Source organism: Cnephaeus nilssonii (genome assembly GCF_951640355.1).
Source record: "Cnephaeus nilssonii genome assembly, chromosome: 5".
Classification (NCBI taxonomy): Eukaryota; Metazoa; Chordata; class Mammalia; order Chiroptera; family Vespertilionidae; genus Cnephaeus; species Cnephaeus nilssonii.
The window spans coordinates 107,356,167-107,375,652 of record NC_137076.1 but is presented as its reverse complement, the minus strand read 5'-3'; the positions used below and the strand labels follow the sequence as shown (position 1 = coordinate 107,375,652).

Here is a 19,486-nt window from a genome sequence, read left to right as displayed (position 1 = left end):
GGGCGAGGGGGAGGCCTGTGGGGCCTCCGGTGAGCCTGGATCTGGGCTGCAGCCCCGGGGGGGGTTGGGGGGGGACAGGCATGCACACAGGCTGCCCTGAGCCGGTCCTGGGTTCGGTGTTGTCCCTGGGACGAACCCTGAAATGAGCTCCTCAGGCCTCCCCTTGGGCCGATTTGCACGTCGACCCCACAGCGATGGGGAACTTCTCTGCATGTGTCCTCGGGGGCTGCGTGCCCCGGCGTCCCAGCGTCCAGTGCCCCCTTCCTCTCCTCGCGCCCCCCCTCTCGCCGCAGCGACACCCCTCCCCACGCTCACTCCTGGCTCTCCTGCCGCCCCGGCGTCCTCCATCCCTTTATGGGGGACACGCAGAAGTCCCCGTTGTTAGAATAGACGCCGGGCTTCGGAGCGTGGTCCAGGCACCGCGGCCTCCCCGGACGTGCCTCCAGCCGCTCGGGCTTGGCTTTGCGCTCGGCAACAAGGCGGCGCTCCACCCTGTGCCCCCTGCGCTCACAGGCCCTGGGTGCCCAGCCTGGGCCCTGCTGGACCTGCCGTCTCTCCCCGCCCCCGACTGTGTCAGCGCCCGTCCATCGCCTCCTCTGGGGGCGCTGTCTCAGCGTCCTGCTGGGCCTTCCTGGCACCATACCCAAGGAGGCCCGGGGGGCACCGAACACAGGCAGGGCCCCCGCCCTGATGGAAACATCTGGAAGGAACAGTAATGGCTCCTGCTCGAGTTCGCAGGACATTCTGCGCCCTCATCCGGAAGACGGATGAATGAGATCCTCACTCGCTCGGGTCTCAGAGCCGCGTTGCCCCGATTCCGGGCTGTTGGGCGCTTTCCCGGGCAGCCGCCTTCCTCCGCTCCGCCGCGTCTGTCCACGCCCTCCCCTGCTTTCCATCGCGGCCTCGGGTTCCTGTCGTTTGTGACGAGTGTGCTTTCCACTTGCTTGGTACCCTAATTTCTGTGTATAACTTTTCGGCAGCCCGAAGTGTTTGATTTTTATGTACTCAAACCCACTGGTATTTTCCTTTATGATTTCTTTTATTGCTTTTCTGTTTGGCTGTTTCAGCACTACTGAGTATAGAATACATCTTACACGTTTCCTTCTCGCTGTTGTTCTTTGCTTTATTATTTTGTTTTTTCTAACATCTTTTTGTTAAATGTCCTGGGGTGACATCGGTCGTCAACATGATCATACAGGTTTCAGGTGTGGTCTTCTTGCCTTTATTTCTTTGAATATATTTTTACTGATTTCAGAGAGGAAGGGAGAGGGAGAGGGAGAGAGAAACATCAATGATGAGAGAGAGTCATCGATCAGCCGCCTCCTGCACGCCCCACACTGGGGATGGAGCCCGCAACCCAGGCATGTGCCCTGACCGGGAATCGAACCGTGACCTCCTGGTTCATAGGTCGACATTCAACCACTGAGCCGCGCCGGTCAGGCCGGCCTGCTTGCTTACAGCTTTAAGTAGTGACCATTGACTCTAGTTCACCTGGAACGCAGGGGTGCTGGGCGCCGACACGGACATGCTCTTTTCCCAGCGGCCTCCCCTCCCCCACGGCGCTCCCGGGACAGTCTGTGTGCTGTGGCTGGTTCTGTTTTCATGTGTGAAGAGGACCTGTTCATACAACCGTCTGTTTGGGGCTCATTTGATTCATCCTCTGTTTTTCGCCAGTTTCAGAGCATTTTCCTTGGTTTGGTCCCAACACTTGTTGTCGTCGCTGATAAGTGAGCCCCCTCACCGTCCAGAATCGTGTGACTTCTGGTCGCCTGCTGCTCCTTTCCGGAGAGAATTGGAGTGACTCTGTAAGGTTTCAAAACTGGCCTCGTGGCGGGTGGGACCTTGTTAAGCCTGTGAAGCGGTTCTGAGCGCTGACTTCCCGGGAGTCCTGTCTTCTCCTCCGGATACCGAGGCTCTGCCCTCGGGAAAGGTGCCCTCAGACTTCCTGGCGCGTGGCCAGGATTTCCTCCCACGCCCCTGCTGGCCAGGCGGGAGCGGGGGAGCGGGGGAGCGCGGCTGCTCAGGTCTCTGTCTTCCATTCGGCCGCTCCCCGGGCGCGCGTTAATCGATCCTCTGAGTTTTCCAGGGAGACAATCACATCCTCTCCAAGCGATAAAAGGTGCTGTTTTCTGTTTGTTTTTATGTCTTGCTGAGCTGGTCAGAATAATCTTAAAATAACCAGTATAGCAGCGTCTCCTGTTGTTCATTCTCTGTCTCCGTGGAAGGCCTACTAGGACCTTACTGTTATGTACGGTGTTGAGTGGGAGGGAGGGAGTGAGGGAGGGAGGGAAACGTCGCTGTGAGAGAGACACATCAATTGGTTGCCTCCCACACGATGGCCCCACCAGGGCCGGGGATCAAACCACAAATTATTCTTAAAAGAACTAAACACTTTGTTTAGCAATAGCCTCCTGATTATGCGGGAGCCCTCCGCCCGCCTGCAGCTCACCGCTCCCGACTCAGTGGCGATGTGCCGGCCAGGGAGAGGACAGGCTGAGACCCCTGCTGGGCTGGAGGCTGCGGGCCGGTGCGTGGGGAGACGGGTGGGGACAGGCCGCTCCTGTCCCTGAGACGGGATGAACCTGACAGAGCACAGGCCGTGGAGGGAAGGTTCCTGTGGACACAGGTGCGTGGTCCAGGAAGGCTCCAGCTGTTTGCTGGACAGAGAGGCGGGGCTGGTGCCGGCTCCTCGGGCGCGGCTGTGACCTGAAGCCGTGTAGCGTGTTCCAGCAGCGCGTTGTCAGGGCGCCGACGTCTAGCTCATTCCCCTCTGGGCTTTCACACGGAACCTCACCTGAGGGGCGTCTGCTCCCACTTAACCCTTTGCACTCGCTTGCTTTTTTCTCGATTCCTTTATTCTACTCGGGATTTAATTTTTTAAATACCCCAGATTTTACAAAGCGCGGCAGTAGAATAAAAAACTGGAGTTTCTTTTCATACAAACTTATTTATTTGGATTTTTTATATTTCAAATTATTGATACATTCAAAGAGTATAAAAAGAGCTGCTACCGATGCTAACTGTGTCGAGTCACACTCGACATCCAAGTGCAAAAGGTTAAAACCCACGCGGGGGGGGGGGGGGGGGGGGGAGTGCATGTCACAGCTGCCTGCCTCTCTCGGCTGTGTCGTCGGCCCAGACCGGGGCTAAGGGGCAGGGTTTGGGGTTCTCTCCCCGTCGATCCCGGCCGGCAGACGATGGAGCGATGTCCCCGTGTCCCCTGTGGGCCTGGCCCGTCCCCAGACTGACACGGCTTCCCATGTGGGCGTGCCCATTGTGACCCCTCGCGCAGGACACAGAGCGCCCCCATTCGCCCCCCTCCTGTCCGCCCCGAGGCCGGGTCAGCTCCTGAAGGGAGGGCCGTGTCCGCCGGCACCGCCAGCCAAGGGCAGGCCCATGCCCAGCCAGCGTCACCGTGTGTCTCCCGCCCGAGGCCGAGCCCGCGCTCCGGTCTGGGCAGCCCCCGGCGCTCTCTGGCCTCCGCCCTTCTTGGAAGCAGACGGCTTCCCCAGCTCATCCCGGGCGCCCTGTACCACGTGACCAACGGCCCGGCCAAAGGGTGGTGAGCTCTGCCCACAAACCGCGCAGGCCCTCCGGGGCTCGCAGGCCCGGGCCCCTGGCCACAGAGTGGCTCCACACACCTGTGGGCACACCTGCGGGCACGCCTGCGGGCACACCTGTGAACACACCTGCGGGCACACCTGCGGGCACACCTGTGGGTACACCTGCAGGCACACTTATAGGCACACCTGTGGGCACACCTGCCGGCATACCTGCCGGGCACACCTGCGGGCACACCTGTGGGTACACCTGCGGGCACACTTATAGGCACACCTGCGGGCACAGCTGTGGGCACACCTGCAGGCACACCTGCGGGCACACTTATGGGGGGCACACCTGCGGGCACACTTATGGGGGGCACACCTGCGGGCACACCTGCGGGCACACTTATGGGGGGTACACCTGCGGGCACACCTGCGGGCACACTTATGGAGGGCACACCTGCGGGCACACCTGCGGGCACACTTATGGAGGGCACACCTGCGGGCACACTTGTGGGCACACCTGCGGGGCACACCTGCCAGTGCACCTGCCAGTGCACCTGCCGGGCACAGCTGCGGGCGCCGGGGGAAAGACACTCCAGGCGGCTGCGAACCTCATCGTGTCTCCAGCAAAGCCGCTCATTGGTGGAGAGCGGCCGCGCAGAGGCTGCAGACCCGCCCCGTCTATCGCTCACGTCCCCTTTTGTTAAAACGCAGTGGATGGAGTTCGTATTTATCGCTGGGCGACACCTGTCACCCTTTTCTGGGAGGGATCTGCGACCTCCTGGGAGCTGGGGCGAGCCCCTCTCTGCAGTGACACGGGGACGAGGAGCATGTGACCCGGCACCGCCACACCCACGTCGCACAGACAGCTGCTGTTGGCGGCGGCGCGGGGGTGGGAGATACTGGACTCCGAGCGGGAAACCGAGGTCGAGGCCCGGCTCCTGGGTCGCTGGCCTTGGGGCCCTGAGCCTCAGCTTCCACATGGTTAAGTGGGCGCCCCCTGCACCCCCGGGGCTGCCGGCCTGGCGTGTGGGCCGGTTCGCGTGCTCCCCCTCCCGTGCCCTCACACGGCGGGACCTGCTTCTTCCAGACTCCCCGTGGAAGGTGCACCTGGCGGACATCGGCCCCGAGATGACGGGCGTGGCCGTGCGAGGCCTGACTCCCGCTCGCACCTACCAGTTCCGCGTGTGCGCCGTGAACCAGGTGGGCAAGGGCCAGTACAGCGCCGAGACCAGCAGGTGAGTGCGGCCCCGGTGGTGAGGGGGGCTGGGCCTGACGGGGGGAAGCACCGAGGAACGGGGAACGACCGAGCAACCAGCCCGGGCCTGGGCCACCCCGCAAAGACGGCGCGGGAGAAACTGACAAAGACGGGGCGCAGGGGGCCGAGCGGGGCTGCTCATGGCGCCGAGCCGTGTCAGAGCCGCAGGTCCCTGTGCACAGCGGGGGGCGCGGGCCGCTAAGAGTTTAAGCGTTAGCCCTGGCCAGTTTGGCTCAGCAGTTAGAGCATCGACCCACAGACTAAAGGGTCCCGGGTTCGATTCCGGTCAAGGGCACGTACCTCAGTTGTGGAATTGGTCCCCAGCGGGGAGGCAACCAATCAATGTGTCTCTCACATCAATGTTTCTCTCTCTCTCTCTGTCTCTCCCCTCCCTTCCACTTTCTAAAAAAAACCAGTTTCCACATGGTTAAGTGGGCGCCCCCTGCACCCCCGGGGCTGCCGGCCTGGCGGGTGGGCCGGTTCGCGGGGACACGAGCGGTTCGCGTGCTCTCCCCCCGTTTTTTTTTTTTTTTTCTAAAAAACACCAGTGGGAAACACCCTCGCGTGAGGGTTAACGAAACAAAAAAAGCGTTTGCAGCGTTTAGTGCCTTTGCCCATCCCGATGCCGCCAGTGGGCGCAGGGGCCACCGCCTTGAAGGGGAGCTGAAGGAGCCGCAAGGTCTCCGGGGGGTCACCTCCCTCAGGGGTCTCGCCGCCCGCCCGTCCCCGGGGTGCGGGCGGAGAGTTCCATCATGCCGTGTCCGGGAGCCTCCCCACCGGCCTGCGCTCCCCGTGGGCGGGAGTCGGAAACGAGTGGAACGCGAGGCACGAAAATGCCCGTTCTCAAACGTGGGAGCCGGATGTGCGAAGCTGGACAGAGCGGCGAACACGATAGGGAAGGGCCGGGCGCGAGCCTGCAGGCCATCTCGCTCGGGCTGCGAGGCTTTGAAAGAGCCCAGAGGGGTTGTTCAGACAAAGCAGGGCCCTGTGCGTGCTGGTGCCCGCTAGCTGGTGCCCTACTGTGTGAGGTTGTTCAGACAGAGCAGGGCCCTGTGCGTGCTGGTGCCCGCTAGCTGGTGCCCTACTGTGTGAGGTTGTTCAGACAGAGCAGGGCCCTGTGCGTGCTGGTGCCCGCTAGCTGGTGTCCTACTGTGTGAGGTTGTTCAGACAGAGCAGGCCCCTGTGCCTGCTGGTGCCTGCTAGCGGGTGTCCTACTGTGTGAGGTTGTTCAGACAGAGCAGGGCCCTGTGCCTGCTGGTGCCTGCTAGCTGGTGTCCTACTGTGTGAGGTTATTCAGACAGAGCAGGGCCCTGTGCCTGCTGGTGCCTGCTAGCTGGTGTCCTACTGTGTGAGGTTGTTCAGACAGACCAGGCCCCTGTGCCTGCTAGCTGGTGCCCTACTGTGTGAGGTTGTTCAGACAGACCAGGCCCCTGTGCCTGCTGGTGCCCTACTGTGTGAGGTTGTTCAGACAGATCAGAGCCCCTGTGCCTGCTAGCTGGTGCCCTACTGTGTGAGGTTGTTCAGACAGATCAGGGCCCCTGTGCCTGCTAGCTGGTGCCCTACTGTGTGAGGTTGTTCAGACAGAGAAGGGCCCTGTGCCTGCTAGCTGGTGCCTGCTAGCTAGTGTCCTACTGTCTGAGGTTGTTCAGACAGACCAGGCCCCTGTGCCTGCTGGTGCCCTACTGTGTGAGGTTGTTCAGACAGATCAGGGCCCCTGTGCCTGCTAGCTGGTGCCCTACTGTGTGAGGTTGTTCAGACAGAGCAGGGCCCTGTGCCTGATAGCTGGTGCCCGCTAGCTGGTGTCCTACTGTGTGAGGTTGTTCAGACAGATCAGGGCCCCTGTGCCTGCTGGTGCCCTACTGTGTGAGGTTGTTCAGACAGATCAGGGCCCCTGTGCCTGCTAGCTGGTGCCCTACTGTGTGAGGTTGTTCAGACAGAGCAAGGCCCTGTGCCTGCTAGCTGGTGCCCGCTAGCTGGTGTCCTACTGTGTGAGGTTGTTCAGACAGACCAGGCCCCTGTGCCTGCTAGCTGGTGTCCTACTGTGTGAGGTTGTTCAGACAGACCAGGGCCCCTGTGCCTGCTGGCTGGTGCCCTACTGTGTGAGGTTGTTCAGACAGACCAGGGCCCCTGTGCCTGCTGGCTGGTGCCCTACTGTGTGAGGTTGTTCAGACAGAGCAGGGCCCCTGTGCCTGCTGGCTGGTGCCCTACTGTGTGGACCTGCTCAACTACTTCAGGCTCGGCCCTTCCATGGGATCAGCTGTGTGTTTTGCTGTCTTCGTCGCCCGGTTTTGGTAAACAGCTGGGCCGGGATCCAGCCAGACCGAGAGTGCAACGCGCGTCCCCTGCGCCTGGCGCTGACCTCTCCTTCCTCCCGTCTCGTTTTCAGGCTGATGTTGCCGGAAGAACCACCCAGCGCGCCCCCGAAAAACATAGTGGCCAGTGGACGCACCAACCAGTCCATCATGGTGCAGTGGCAGCCGCCCCCCGAGACGGAGCACAACGGGGTGCTGCGTGGCTACATCCTCAGGCAAGTGGCCCGGCTGGCCAGGGGGGCCGTCGCTGTGGAGGCGGCGTCTGCTGCGCCGAGGGTGCGAACGCGAATGTGTGTCGGAGCCCAGTGGGGAGCCTCCGGGGAGTGGCGGGGAGTGCGGCAAGCGGCAGAGGACGGCACGCGGAGCCGGCAGAGCAGGTGTCCGCATGTCCAGCTGGACTGCGTGCACACAGGACACGGTGTCGGTGCTACATTTTGGGAGAAGCGGGGGGGGGGGCAGTATCGGTTGGGGGCACTCTTCATCGTAGATGCTTTCATTCTGAGTTTTTACCGGGGGCGTGAATTATTATCCGTCATGGCTTTTCATGACTAACAGTGCAATTGATTGAATTATTAACCAGTTGTCACCACGCAGCCATGTTGGGCAGTATTGCCAGGTTTTCTCGGGTTTCAAGGAAATTGTGAAGTCTAGCTTTTTACATGCAATCTCACAGCTTTTCAATGTGGGGAGTGAAATCAAAACACTTTGAAACACAGGGCAGGCCACACTCACACACCTGCAGGCGGCGGGGCCCCTGCCTCGGAGGGGTGGGTAGGCCTGAGGGACGTGGGGGGACCTGCCGGCAGGGGCTGCGTGTGCGGGAGGGCCCCTCCTCCGCCAGAACCGCTAACTCAGAGACGGCCCCGACTGTGCTAATTACAGTCGCTTGTTGACACGAGTGAAGAGAAGAAAACAGCCGGATTAAAGGGCAATTACTAAATCCCTGCTGGCGGGCGGCCCCGCGGGGACGTGCGTGTGCCTCTGGCTTGGACTCCGCCCCCTCAGCCTGTGAGCAAGGGCGCAGGCGCCATCCTGCCTTCCCCACGCCCCCCCCCCCCCCCCCCCGGCCTGCGGGGCGGAATCCGAAGGTACGGGCCCACAGAGGGTAAGCCATTTCCCAGGTAAATGGAGGAAATGCAGGGCGTGCTGCCTCCTCAACTCCAGTATCTGCACGTGGAGGACAGCGCACCCGTGTGCATGTATGCAGTCGCGCATTCGTCATTTCATACATGTCGATCTGTGTGCGGGGCTGCTTGCCTGTCACAGCCGTGTCCCTGCGATTCTCAAGTTCCTCCCCCAGCGTGTGAATTACCCCCAACACCGGCCAGACCACCGCTGCCTGAAGGGGCTTAAACACAGCCGCCCTGGGGGTGCACGGGGGGCCGCAGGGCAGGATCAGCTGGGCCTGCTCCCCCCGCCCCCCCCCCCATGCTCCAGCTGCCCTTCCCGTTCCAGAGGAGGGAAGGAGACCGCCGTCTGCCCGCTGCCGGAGGGGCGCCGTGGCTGGGTTCCCGTCTGCTCCCCCTGCCCGCAGGCTGCCGTCTCCGGTCCCCATGCCTGTGCGGCCAACGCGCTTGTCCTGCGCTCACGGCTAATGGAAACAACAGGCCTGCGCCCTGGGCCCAGCCCGGCCCTGCCCTGCGTGGAGCACAGGGAGGAAGGCCCGGAGGCCCCGCCGCCACTGGAGGACGTTAGAGTCAGCCCGCGGCCGCTCCGGGCGCGGTTAATAATGAAATCTCTGCTGTGAGGCCCGCGGGCCGCGCGTCCCTCTATTGGCGGGATTACTGCTGTTAAAAGGACTTTCCGCGCTGGAGCCAGCGGTCCGGGCGGGAAGAGGGCATGTGCATCTGTCGGGGCTGACATCAGCCAGCCCTGCAGCGAGGGCGCACTCACTGCCCAGGATTAAGACCCGGGCCGAAGGGGGTTTGCTCGGGAACATTCCCGAATCGTCCTCCGGCTTGCCAACCAGCTGTGTGTGCAGCGCACACCCCCCAGGGCCCACGCCTCCTCGAGACCCGCCGAACCACAGAGGAAATAAACCCCGTCAGGGCTCCGCGTGAGAAATAGTTAGGACGCGTGCGCAGCCATCAAATATTTATCGTAATGGGCAGGGAGCTCCTTCATGAGGACCATGAGGGCTGTGTCCTTTGTGAATGCTCCCCTGCTATTTCCGCATAAAACTCATCTTGTTCCGTCAGAGACCGTCTCCGGGCAGCGCCTCCCACCGTCAGCGGATGCCCTGCCCTCCTGCCCTGGGCCTCACCTTCCCGGCGTCCTGTGGCTGCGGCGAAAGCACGAGCCACGGTCAGGAAGGCCCGGCCTGTGCCACAGAGAGGCCCGGCCGGGGCCAGGACACGGACTCTGGGCTCATCCTGCACAGACGTGGGGAGAGGCCTGGAGACAGCGCCGACGGCTGCGGCCGCGTCTCTCAGAACTGCGCTCACCCGCGTCCCAGGAGAGGCGCCTTCGGAGGGGGGGGGGGAGGGTGCTCCCGTCACCTCGCCCTGCGACGCCCTGTGCAGGGCCGTGGCTGTCGTGTGAGGGAGGCAGGACGGTGAAGGCGTGGTGAGGCCACCCAGCTCTTGTGTCTTCTTCCCACGGAGGCCCCGGAGCTCAGCTCTCTGCCCGCCCCTGGACGCACATGTGGCGTCCGCGTGAGGTCCCCACGGGCGAGCTTCCTCGGCCATCGCCCGGCGGTGCCACGGGGCTGTGCGTGGTCCTGGGCCCCTTCACACACCGGGACACTCGAGTCCGGTGGGTGGGAGCCCTTTCCACCGTATCTCAGACGGCCACCAGCAGTGCCAGTGCCGCCAATGCCAGAAGGTCACGCCTTGTACGTGGGGGGCTTCCGGGCCAGTGTCTGGCCCAGGGGCTCTCCCAGGCCTGTCCTCCCCCTGTTGTCACTGCTGGGGGACCAGCGCCCCCATAAGCCAGCTCCACCGTGAGAGCGCCTTCACTCGCTGGTGCCGGCGGTCCCCACGGTCAAGGGATGCGACTCGTGGGGGCAGAGGTCAGTGGGGCATGAAGCAAAAACGGGGTTTGACGCATTAGTCACAGAAGGGCCCTGCGTCCCAGCGCCGTCCCCGGGCAGGGGCACAGCCTGGGGCCCCTTGCCGCTCCGTCAGGCAGGCCCCGCCGAGCACGGGTGGCCCAGGTGGTCCTGGCGAGGGGACTCCTCAGGAGCCCAGGTTTCCACGAAGAGCCGTCCTCAGTGCGCTGGCAGCCTCCTCTGGGAGGGCTATTCTCCGTCAGGGGCCTGGGTTTCGGGGTTCCTCCGTCGCTCTGATGGCAGTGGCCTTGCTGGCCTGCTGGCCCGCCCCGGGGACAGCGCAGGTCAGTGGCCGGGACTGCGCAGCCTCAGAGCCTCTCTGCGTCAGGGCGGAGCCTGGAGACCCCCACCTGCCCGAGACCCCACGGCTCCTGCTTCACCGCAGCTGCGCCTCCTCCCTCAGCGGCTCCCTTCCCCGCGCCCCACGTCCCTCACAAAGCCAGGCGCCTCCCTCAGAGCCGCCTCACTCTCCGGAACTCTGATGCCTGGAAGCTGCACGGGGACTGGGGACCCCTGTCCATGCCCCTCGCCTCCCCAGGGCACTGATCACCTTCTCAAAATGGAGCCCCAGGAAATGCTCGCTGCCCGGAGGAGGCTGTGGGCACCGCGCCCTCCACAGCAGACAGCGCCTCCTTCACTCACCTAAGCCCAGAGGCGGCCTGCCTCTCTTTACAACGAATGAACGCAACTGTAGCCCGGCCGGCGTGGCTCAGGGGTTGAGCGTCAACCTATGAACCAGGAGGTCAGGGTTCGATTCCGGTCAGGGCACAGGCCCGGGTTTCAGGCTCCATCCCCAGTGTGGGGCGTGCAGGAGGCAGCCGATCCATGATTCTCTCTCATCATTGATGTTTCTCTCTCTCTCTCCCCCGCCTCTCTGACATCAATAAAATATATTTTAGCATGATAATAACAACATGAACACAACTGTAAACCTCAGCCCTGGGCACCCTGCAGAGCCTACTGTGCACGCTCTCAGAGCCCCTCCCCCCCCCACCCCGCCCGCAGCTGATCTGCACACCCAGCAGTGGCTAGTGCGTCGGGAGCGGGAGCACCTTTGAAAGCCCCTCACTCTGGTTCTGGGGCCTGGTTCTGGTTCTGGGGCTCCTAACTGGGGCCAGAGTGTGGCTTCTTCACCCCCGCCCCCCGGAAGCCATACACTCCCGGGACAGTCACACCTGCAAAGCCAGACTCCTTAGCCGCTGACTCAGTTCACAGGTCGGCTGTGTCTCGCCCAGAGCTATGGTCCCGGTGAGGCGAGACGCCACCTTTTTAACAGGTGAATTCGGGGGCGGTGGTGTCTGGGCTCACCCCGCCTTACTGGGGTTCCCTCACTCCCGCCCCGCCCCCGCGAGGAGCTGGGTGATGTCCCTGCGAGTCACCTCTCGGGTCTGTGCAGGTACCGCCTGGCCGGGCTGCCCGGGGAGCACCAGCAGCGCAACATCTCCAGCCCCGAGGTCAACTACTGCCTGGTGACCGAGCTCATCGTCTGGACGCAGTACGAGATCCAGGTGGCCGCCTACAACGGCGCCGGCCTGGGCGTCTTCAGCCGGGCGGTGGCCGAGTACACGCTCCAGGGAGGTAAGCCGGGCCGCCAGCGCAGGCCCTGGGGGGGGAGCAGGTTTGCAGGGCTCGATCGGAGCAGCTGGAAACGAACACGGAGGGTTCGATCCCCCACTTAATGCAATCTCTCCATCGATTCTGAGAGGACGGCAGCCCGGGAGGGGCAGGCGTGTGCTCACGGCCCCCTCGGCCGCCAGGACGGGCCGTGTCTGCACACACCGGGCTGGTCCCCGAGGTCGGCAGGTGCTGGGGCGGGTGGACTTGCTCCACGCGGAGTAGGGTCTCTGCGTGGCTGGAGTCCGTGTGAGCCTGTGAGTGCCCGAAGGGAATGAGTCCTGAGAAGTCTGTGTTCAGTGATGTGACAGGAGGAGGCGGGATGAGATCGGCCAGCTGGTGCTTGTTGTTTTCAGTTACACAAGCAAACAGCTTGCGAGGTCAGTGAGCTTCTCCCCCAAAGCCAGGTGGCCGACATGAAGCTGAGGCCTCATTCACCACGCGCCCGACCCAGCCCGGCACCTTCAGCTCTTTACGGTCCAGTCCCACTACCCGGGAGGCCCCGGCTCGGCCCCGGCTCGGCCCGGGAGGCGCCGGGCGTGGGCCAACACGGCGCTCTCTGCCGGTGCCCTCGGTACTAAACAGACCCTCTGTCAACGCAGCTGCGCATCCCCGGCCGCCAAACCCTTGCCCGGGAATCTAACCCCCGTCCGTGCCCTCTCCCCGCGCGCTGGTGTGATTTCACCGGCTCAGGCATTTTTACTGCTCCCAGGCCTCGACCTTTTCACATGACAAGGTTTCTCACTGCCCACTCCTCTCCCCGAACCACGGCCGAGACCTAATGGTCCCTGAAGCCACACGCTGCTGTCGTCTTCCCTTGCTGATCGGCAGCCGCTGTCGTCCCGGAGACCAGCGTCAATCCTCCCTAAAAATCAGGAGCCGTCGCTCCGCATTCCCGGTGCCGAGCGGGAATATCCCCCCGCGAGGCAGGCAGGGGCCATCCGCCGCGAGCGGCCTCCCGCACCACGGGAGAGGGAGGAGGCCGGACACCGGGACCGCGCGTGTCCGCTTCAGGCAGCCTGTGCGAGGCGAGGGCAGGAAGCCTGCAGACACTCAGCCACGAAGGTGCTGGGAATGGCCCTGCGGCTGCGACCGGGATGCCGCGTCGACCCCACGCGGTGGCGTCCGCACAGGACGGAGCAGGCGGCACCCAATGGAGACGGCGTCGAGGCTGCAGAGTGGCCTTGACTCAGTTGGCCTCGGGGACCGTTGACGATTCAGAGCCACGAGTGACATGGTGACTGCGGTGTCAGGAAAAGGAACCCATCGTGGGGACAGGCAGCGGGAGGGGAGCCAGCGTCAATCCTCAGTGGAGGCGGCTCCAGGGAGAAAAGAGGGACAGTTTGGCTGTGAGGTGATGAGTCCCCAGCTCTGATGCTGCCGTGAGGAGGGTGAGGGCCCGTGCGTCTGGGTGGTGGGGGACGTGGGTCTGGGTAGTGCAGGGGACGTGCGTCTGGGTGGTGCCCGGGGACGTGCGTCTGGGTGGTGGGGGACGTGGGTCTGGGTGGTGGGGAACGTGGGTCTGGGTGGTGGGGGACGTGGGTCTGGGTGGTGGGGGACGTGGGTCTGGATGGTGGGGGACGTGGATTTAAGTGGTGGGGGACGTGGGTCTGGGTGGTTCCCGGGGACGTGGGTCCGGGTGGTGCTGTGCAGTTTTCAAACAGCCACACACCCGCTCCCTGTGTACCTGGCGACAACCTGTCAGGTGAGTGCAGGTGAGCCCACGAGCCACATGGAGGTGTCCGGACAGTGGCCTGGGCATGGAGACGGTGGGCCCAGCCCTTTCTCCCTCCCTCCCAGCCCTCCCTGCCTCCCTCCCTCCCTCCCTCCAATAGTTGCGGTGTCTAGGAGAGGGCAGGGCAGTTTCCTTTGGAATTGACACGTAAGCTCTGACTCAAATGTCACTGGGCTGAGACCTCGTGGCTAACCAGTGACAGCACTGGACTCCTGGTCAGCAGCCTCTGGTCAGTGTGACTTCAGAGCAGGTTTCGGCCACATGGGGATGCCTGGCGCCCCGACTGGGAGCCAGGGCGCAGAGCCCCCGGGCCAGCGGCTGGATGATGGTTCCCGCTCCCCGCCTCCCTTTCCGCCCCGAGGATAAACAACTCCCGGGCATGAAATCGTGCGAGCCTGCCCCATGCGGCGCCTGCAGCGTGCCCGGAGCCTTCGCCATCCCTGCGTTGGGACAGGCAGAAACGGGAACCCGCAGCTCCTCGGGGCGCAGCCCGCCCCTCCGCCCGCTGGGGTCTGTCGGGACAAGAGCAGAGCGCTGTTGCGGTGGGAAGCCCTGTGCGTGCACGTGTCCCGTGGCCATTAGCGCTGATGCTGAGGGAGCCGGAGGCCGAGCCGCCCTGGAAGCTAAGGGAGTCAAATGCCGCGTGTCAGAGGGAGGGAGAGCCTCCTGAGCAGAGCGCACAGCCCAGCGCACAGCCCAGCGCACAGCCCAGCGCGGAGCCGATTGGACGCGTGTGAGCACAGCTCGGGGGTCCCTCAGGGACCACGGCCTGGGAGGAGGCAGCCCGTGCAGCGGCCTCGCTGTCCCCACCCTCCGCCCCGCACACGCTCCAGCCGTCGGGGGTGAGAGCGCCTTTATCTGGACTCGAATGGGCTCTTGGGACGTAGTTCCTTCCCGAAGGTGCTGGACGCCGGGAGAGCCTGCGGGGCCCACTCACTCCCATTCCGTGGGTGTCACTGGGTGGTGCCCGGAGGACTGGCCGCGAGGACAGCGGAGGGCACGTGGGGGTCGCAGCCTCGCGCTCCTGGGCGGTTTGGGCTCAGGGGCTTTCTCCACGGAAGCTGAGCCCGTTCTCCTGCCTCAGGGCAGCACGTGGGCCATGGAGCCCGGAGCCTGTCACAGCCCGTGCTCGCCGCCCCATCTCCACGGAGAGAGAAGCGCGGGTCTGTCTCGGGTTCCTCACGTGCCCAGCCTGGACCCTGGACGCAGGGACTGTGTGGTGTGCACGGCCTCACCCCGGACCTTCCACGCCCCCTCCCCCTCCCCTGCCCCTGTTATCACTGCTGCCGATCCCAGCGACTGCACCTTATCAGCAGGGCCTGTGGCCTTTCTGCCCGCACTCTAAAATGTGACACATCGGCCTACGAATCCAGCAGCGAAACGCCAACACACTTCCCGCCGGAGCACTTTCCAGGGGCGCGAGGGAAGGTCCCTTCTGTCGCCTGAAACCCCAGCGGATCGGACCCGCCTGTCCAGTTCCCCTTGTGACTCCCCAACTGAGACAGAAGGTGCCCTCGGTGTTCTAGAGAGTTCCGTTCCGACCGCCCCGGGAGCCGGGAAGCCGTGTGCCCTGGGTCCCGTGGAGGAGGCCCTGGGCGTCGTTCCGCCTGCCATCGCCCGCTGTCACTGGGCCTTTCTTCTGCCCCGGCTCGGCCGCTTCCCCTCGTGGACACGCGCTCCGTGCGCTCAGGTTCCGGAGGGGCCGTGTCTGGGTCCGGAGCGCCCTCTCTGTTGCCAGTTGTTGGGCTCGTGCTGAAGCCACAGGAAGGAACGCGTGGCCGTGGCGAGGGCAGGTGAAGAGCCTGCGCGGGGAGCACGTGGGCATCGCCGTGGCAGCCGCCCTCCCCGCAGGCCGCGTGGGCTGCGGGCCCTCCCCTCACCGTCCACTGAGACAGGATGCCGGCTCCCCGAGGGGCCGGGACAGATGGCACTAGAAGTGGCCGTTGTGCGCACGCCCGGCCCTCCTTTCTGCCCGGTTTTGTTCCTCGTTCCTCTTCCTGTAACAGGCGTTTTGTGCTGTGAGGGTTTGTTCTGGTTCCAGAACATTCCCTCCTGATGGAAGGGGAGGCTTTCCTGTTCCAAAGGAAACGGAGGGAACATTTGGGGATCCACTTTCCGAAACATTAGCGCCGCCGCTAACCTTCACTCGGGCTCGGAAAGGCAGGCGTCTGAAGAGCGGGTTACAGCCGAGCAGACACTCGGACTGCGAGCTCCCGTCTTGTAAATGTCCCCTCGCAGGACCCCTCAATGGGGCACAAATGACATCGCACGAAGGTTTGTTTCTCCGCAATGACGTCCGTCTCTGGCCCGTGTGTAACCCGTCGGAGGTGCCCCCTGCCCTGCGGTGCCTCCCACTCGCCACGCCACCCGCTCCCGTCTCGGGGCAAGAGAAAGGGCCACTGCTGCCTCCCGTGGCCTGTGGTTTCCTGCCGTGTCCTCGCGGGGCGTGAGCGCTGGGAGCTCCCGCCAGAGCGCCCGTCCCTGGCGGTGAGAATGAGCCCGTGTCCGGGGGCGTGGCTGTGCGGGACACACTGGGTTCTGCCCAGGGCCCCCACCACCTGGTGGGAATGGGGCTTTCTGCGCAAGGACCACAGAGCACACGGTCACCGGACCTTCGCGGCCTGTGGGGGTGGGAAGGTGGTGCTTTAAATGCTAATTATCACAGCCCGCCGTGGGGCTCAGTGGGTGAGCGTTGAACTACGAACCAGGTCACAGCTCCTTTCCCAGTCAGGGCACCTGCCCAGGTTGCTAGCTCCATCCCTGTGGGGGGCGCGTGCAGGAGGCAGACAATCCATGATCCTCATCATGGATGTTTCTCTCACCCACTCCCTTCCTCTCTCTGAAATCAATAAAAATATTTTTTAATGCTAATTATCGCAGAAAATGTCCCTGAGGCCTGATTCCTGATTCCAAGCCACAGGCAGACGGCTTCCTGCTCAGGCCTAGGGGACAAGCCCTCTGTGAACACTGGTCCGCCCGCTGAGCCCCGTCCTTGCTCAGAGGCGCAGGGTCCCGTAACCGCCCGGCTGAGCCCCGTCCTTGCTCAGAGGGGTAGGGTCCTGTAACCGCCCGGCTGAGCCCCGTCCTTGCTCAGAGGCGTAGGGTCCTGTAACCGCCCGGCTGAGCCCCGTCCTTGCTCAGAGGGGTAGGGTCCCATAACCGCTGTAGCTGAGCCCTGTCCTTGCTCAGAGGGGTAGGTCCTGTAACTGCCCCACTGAGCCCCGTCCTTGCTCAGAGGGGTAGGGTCCCATAACCGCTGTAAGCTGAGCCCTGTCCTTGCTCAGAGGGGTAGGGTCCCATAACAGCTGTAGTTGAGTCCTGTCCTTGCTCAGAGGGGTAGAGTCCTGTAACGGCCCCACTGAGCCCCGTCCTTGCTCAGAGAGGTAGGGTCCCATAACCGCTGTAGCTGAGCCCTGTCCTTGCTCAGAGGCGCAGGGTCCCATAACCGCTGTAGCTGAGCCCTTTGGGCCTCGAGGGCTCCAGTACGGGATGCATTGCAGGGAGGTGTGTCCTCTAATTGGGGCGGAGCCTCCGTGAGCTCTAATAGGGGGACCACGAGGGCAGACGATTCTGGAATCTCCCGGGTAGCGAGGAGGGCTAGTCTCTGATGAGGTGTGAGGGGTGGATCCAGACGGGTTGGCATGTGGACAGCATCCTTCCTAGCACCGTTACCAAGGCCTCCTTCCTCCGCAGCACTGCCTCTGCGCCAGCTGGTTCACACGGTGCTTTCTGGGCTGCTCCGTTGGTCTGTGTGTCCACGTGTCCGCGTGTCCGCGTGTCCGTCTTTTCTGCGGTGACTGTTTAATTTTTGCTGTAGATTTATAGTTCGTATTGACTTCATGGACTGACAGCTGTGCAGTTTCGTTCTTTTTCGGAATTGTTTTGTCTATTTAATTCCTTTACTTTTCCCTATGAATTTTAAAGTCAACTCATCAATCTCTAAAAGCTCCTAGCGACAGCGTTGGTGAGGGTGGCGTGCACGCCGGAGACCGGCGTGGGGGGAACTGACGTCTTGGTTAGGTTGTGCCCCAGTCCATTAGCGTGCTGAGACTCCATTTGCTTAGGTCTGGCGTCTGTGGTCGCTGTTTGAAGCGCTTAGCATACAGCTCTTGCCTGCAGTTGGTTAAATTTATGTCTGCTTCATGTTTTCGTTGGTATTTTAAATGGTATCGACTTTGTCATTTTAATTTCCAGTTCTTCATTGCTCATGTTTAGAAATACAATTGACCTTTTTAAAAATAGTTTTCATTGATTTCAGAGAGGAAGGGAAAGGGAGAAAGAGATAGAAACATCAATGATAAGAGAGACTCATTGATCGGCTGCCTTCTGCACGTCCCCTACTGGGGATCGAGCCCCTAACCCAGGCATGTGCCCTGACCGGGAATCGAACCGTGACCTCCTAGTTCATAGGTCACCGTTCAACCAGTGAGCTACACCGGCCGGAATACAATTGACTTTTGACTCCCTGTTCTTCCCGGGCAATTACATTGTGTGTATAGAGAGAGGCTTTTTGTTTTTGTTTCTTCCTTGTCAGCCTTTATGCCTGTTACTTCTTTTCCTTGCGCTGGCTTGCACTTCCAGAAAAGGGGTGGTCAGAACAACATCTTGGCTTTGTCCCCGATCTTACGGTGAAAGCATCCGTTCTTTTATCTTAACTACGGGGTTGCCGAGGCTTCATGGGCCCCTTTATCAGGGTTCATCATTTTCTGCTTCGCTGGGAGAGTCTTGAAAAGTCAGTATTGGATGGTAAATTTTATCCAGAGCTTTTCCTAAATCTGTTAGGATGATCACATTTTTTCCTTCATTCTGTTCACATGGTGAGTTACCCTGATGAATATTTGGCTGTTGAACCAGCCTCGCATTTGTAAGAGAAACCCCGCTTGGTCAGGATAAATTATGATTTTTACATACCGTAGAATTTGATTTCCCGATGGTTTATGGAGCATTTTTGCACCTGTGTTCATGAGGGACCCGGGTCTGCAGTTTTCTTGTCGTTTAGTGTCTTTTTCTGATTTGGGTGAATTGCTTTTATTTTTCCTTCAAGTGTTTGGTAGAACTCACCAGTGAAGCTTATGAGCTTAGAGTTTTTTGTTGGGAGGTTTTAATTGCATATCCAGGTATTTATTAGCTATGAACACCTTAGGTTGTCTATTTCTTCTTGAGTAGATTTTGTAAGTGAGCCTCTTTTCAGGAATTTGTCCACCTCGTCCAAATTGTTGAATTTCTGAACATAAAGATGTACGAAATGTACTCTCCTCTTGTAACATCATGGGATTTGGAGAGGTGTTCCCTGATATTGGTGATCCTGGTCATTTGTGGTTTCTTCTTTATTTCTGATCAGTCTGGCTCAAGGCTTATTTATGTTTTAAAAGAATCAGCTTTCGATTTTGTTGATTTTCTCTATTATTTTTCTAATTTAATTTCATTTATTTATGCTCTTTTTTTTTACCATTCCCTTCGAATCAGCTTGTTTTGGGTTTAATTAACTGTTAACACATTCTTAAGGTGGAATCTTAGATTATAAGGTAAACATTTAGATGCTATAAATTTCCCTCTAACACCTCGGCACGCCATAAATGTTGACATGTTGAGTTTTCATTTTCATTAAATTGGAAGTGCTTTTTAATTTTCCATGTGACTTCCTCCTAGACTCACGGTTGTTTTTAAGTGCATTGCTTCATTTCCAAATACTTAGGGAATTTCCACAATCTTCCTGTTATTAACTTCAAGTTTGATTCTTTGGGGGTCATAAAGCATGCGTTTTGAGATTTGCATTATTTTTAAGTTGTTCTGGTTTGTTTGGGGCTTAAACTTTTTCTAGCTTGGTTAAGTTCCATGTTCACCGAGGAGAAGGCGTATTCTGCCGTCGATGGGTGGATTTAAAACTTGAGATCACGTGGGTCAGGCTGCTCCGTGGTGTAGTGTGGTTCAGGTCTTGTCTCTCCTACTCATTTTGTCTGTTTTTTTTAAGAG

At 61.1% G+C, this 19,486-nt stretch overlaps 1 protein-coding gene across 1 annotated transcript in view; it reads left to right on the top strand.

Moving 5' to 3' along the window:
* The window catches only part of SDK1 (sidekick cell adhesion molecule 1), a 591,771-nt gene that overhangs the window by 495,081 nt on the left and 77,204 nt on the right, over nucleotides 1–19,486 (top strand). Inside the window, exons 15-17 of the mRNA XM_079771197.1 lie at nucleotides 4,636–4,783; nucleotides 7,190–7,330; nucleotides 11,561–11,742. Of these exons, the coding sequence (XP_079627323.1) occupies nucleotides 4,636–4,783; nucleotides 7,190–7,330; nucleotides 11,561–11,742 (471 nt within the window). The remainder of the gene's footprint in view (nucleotides 1–4,635; nucleotides 4,784–7,189; nucleotides 7,331–11,560; nucleotides 11,743–19,486) is intronic.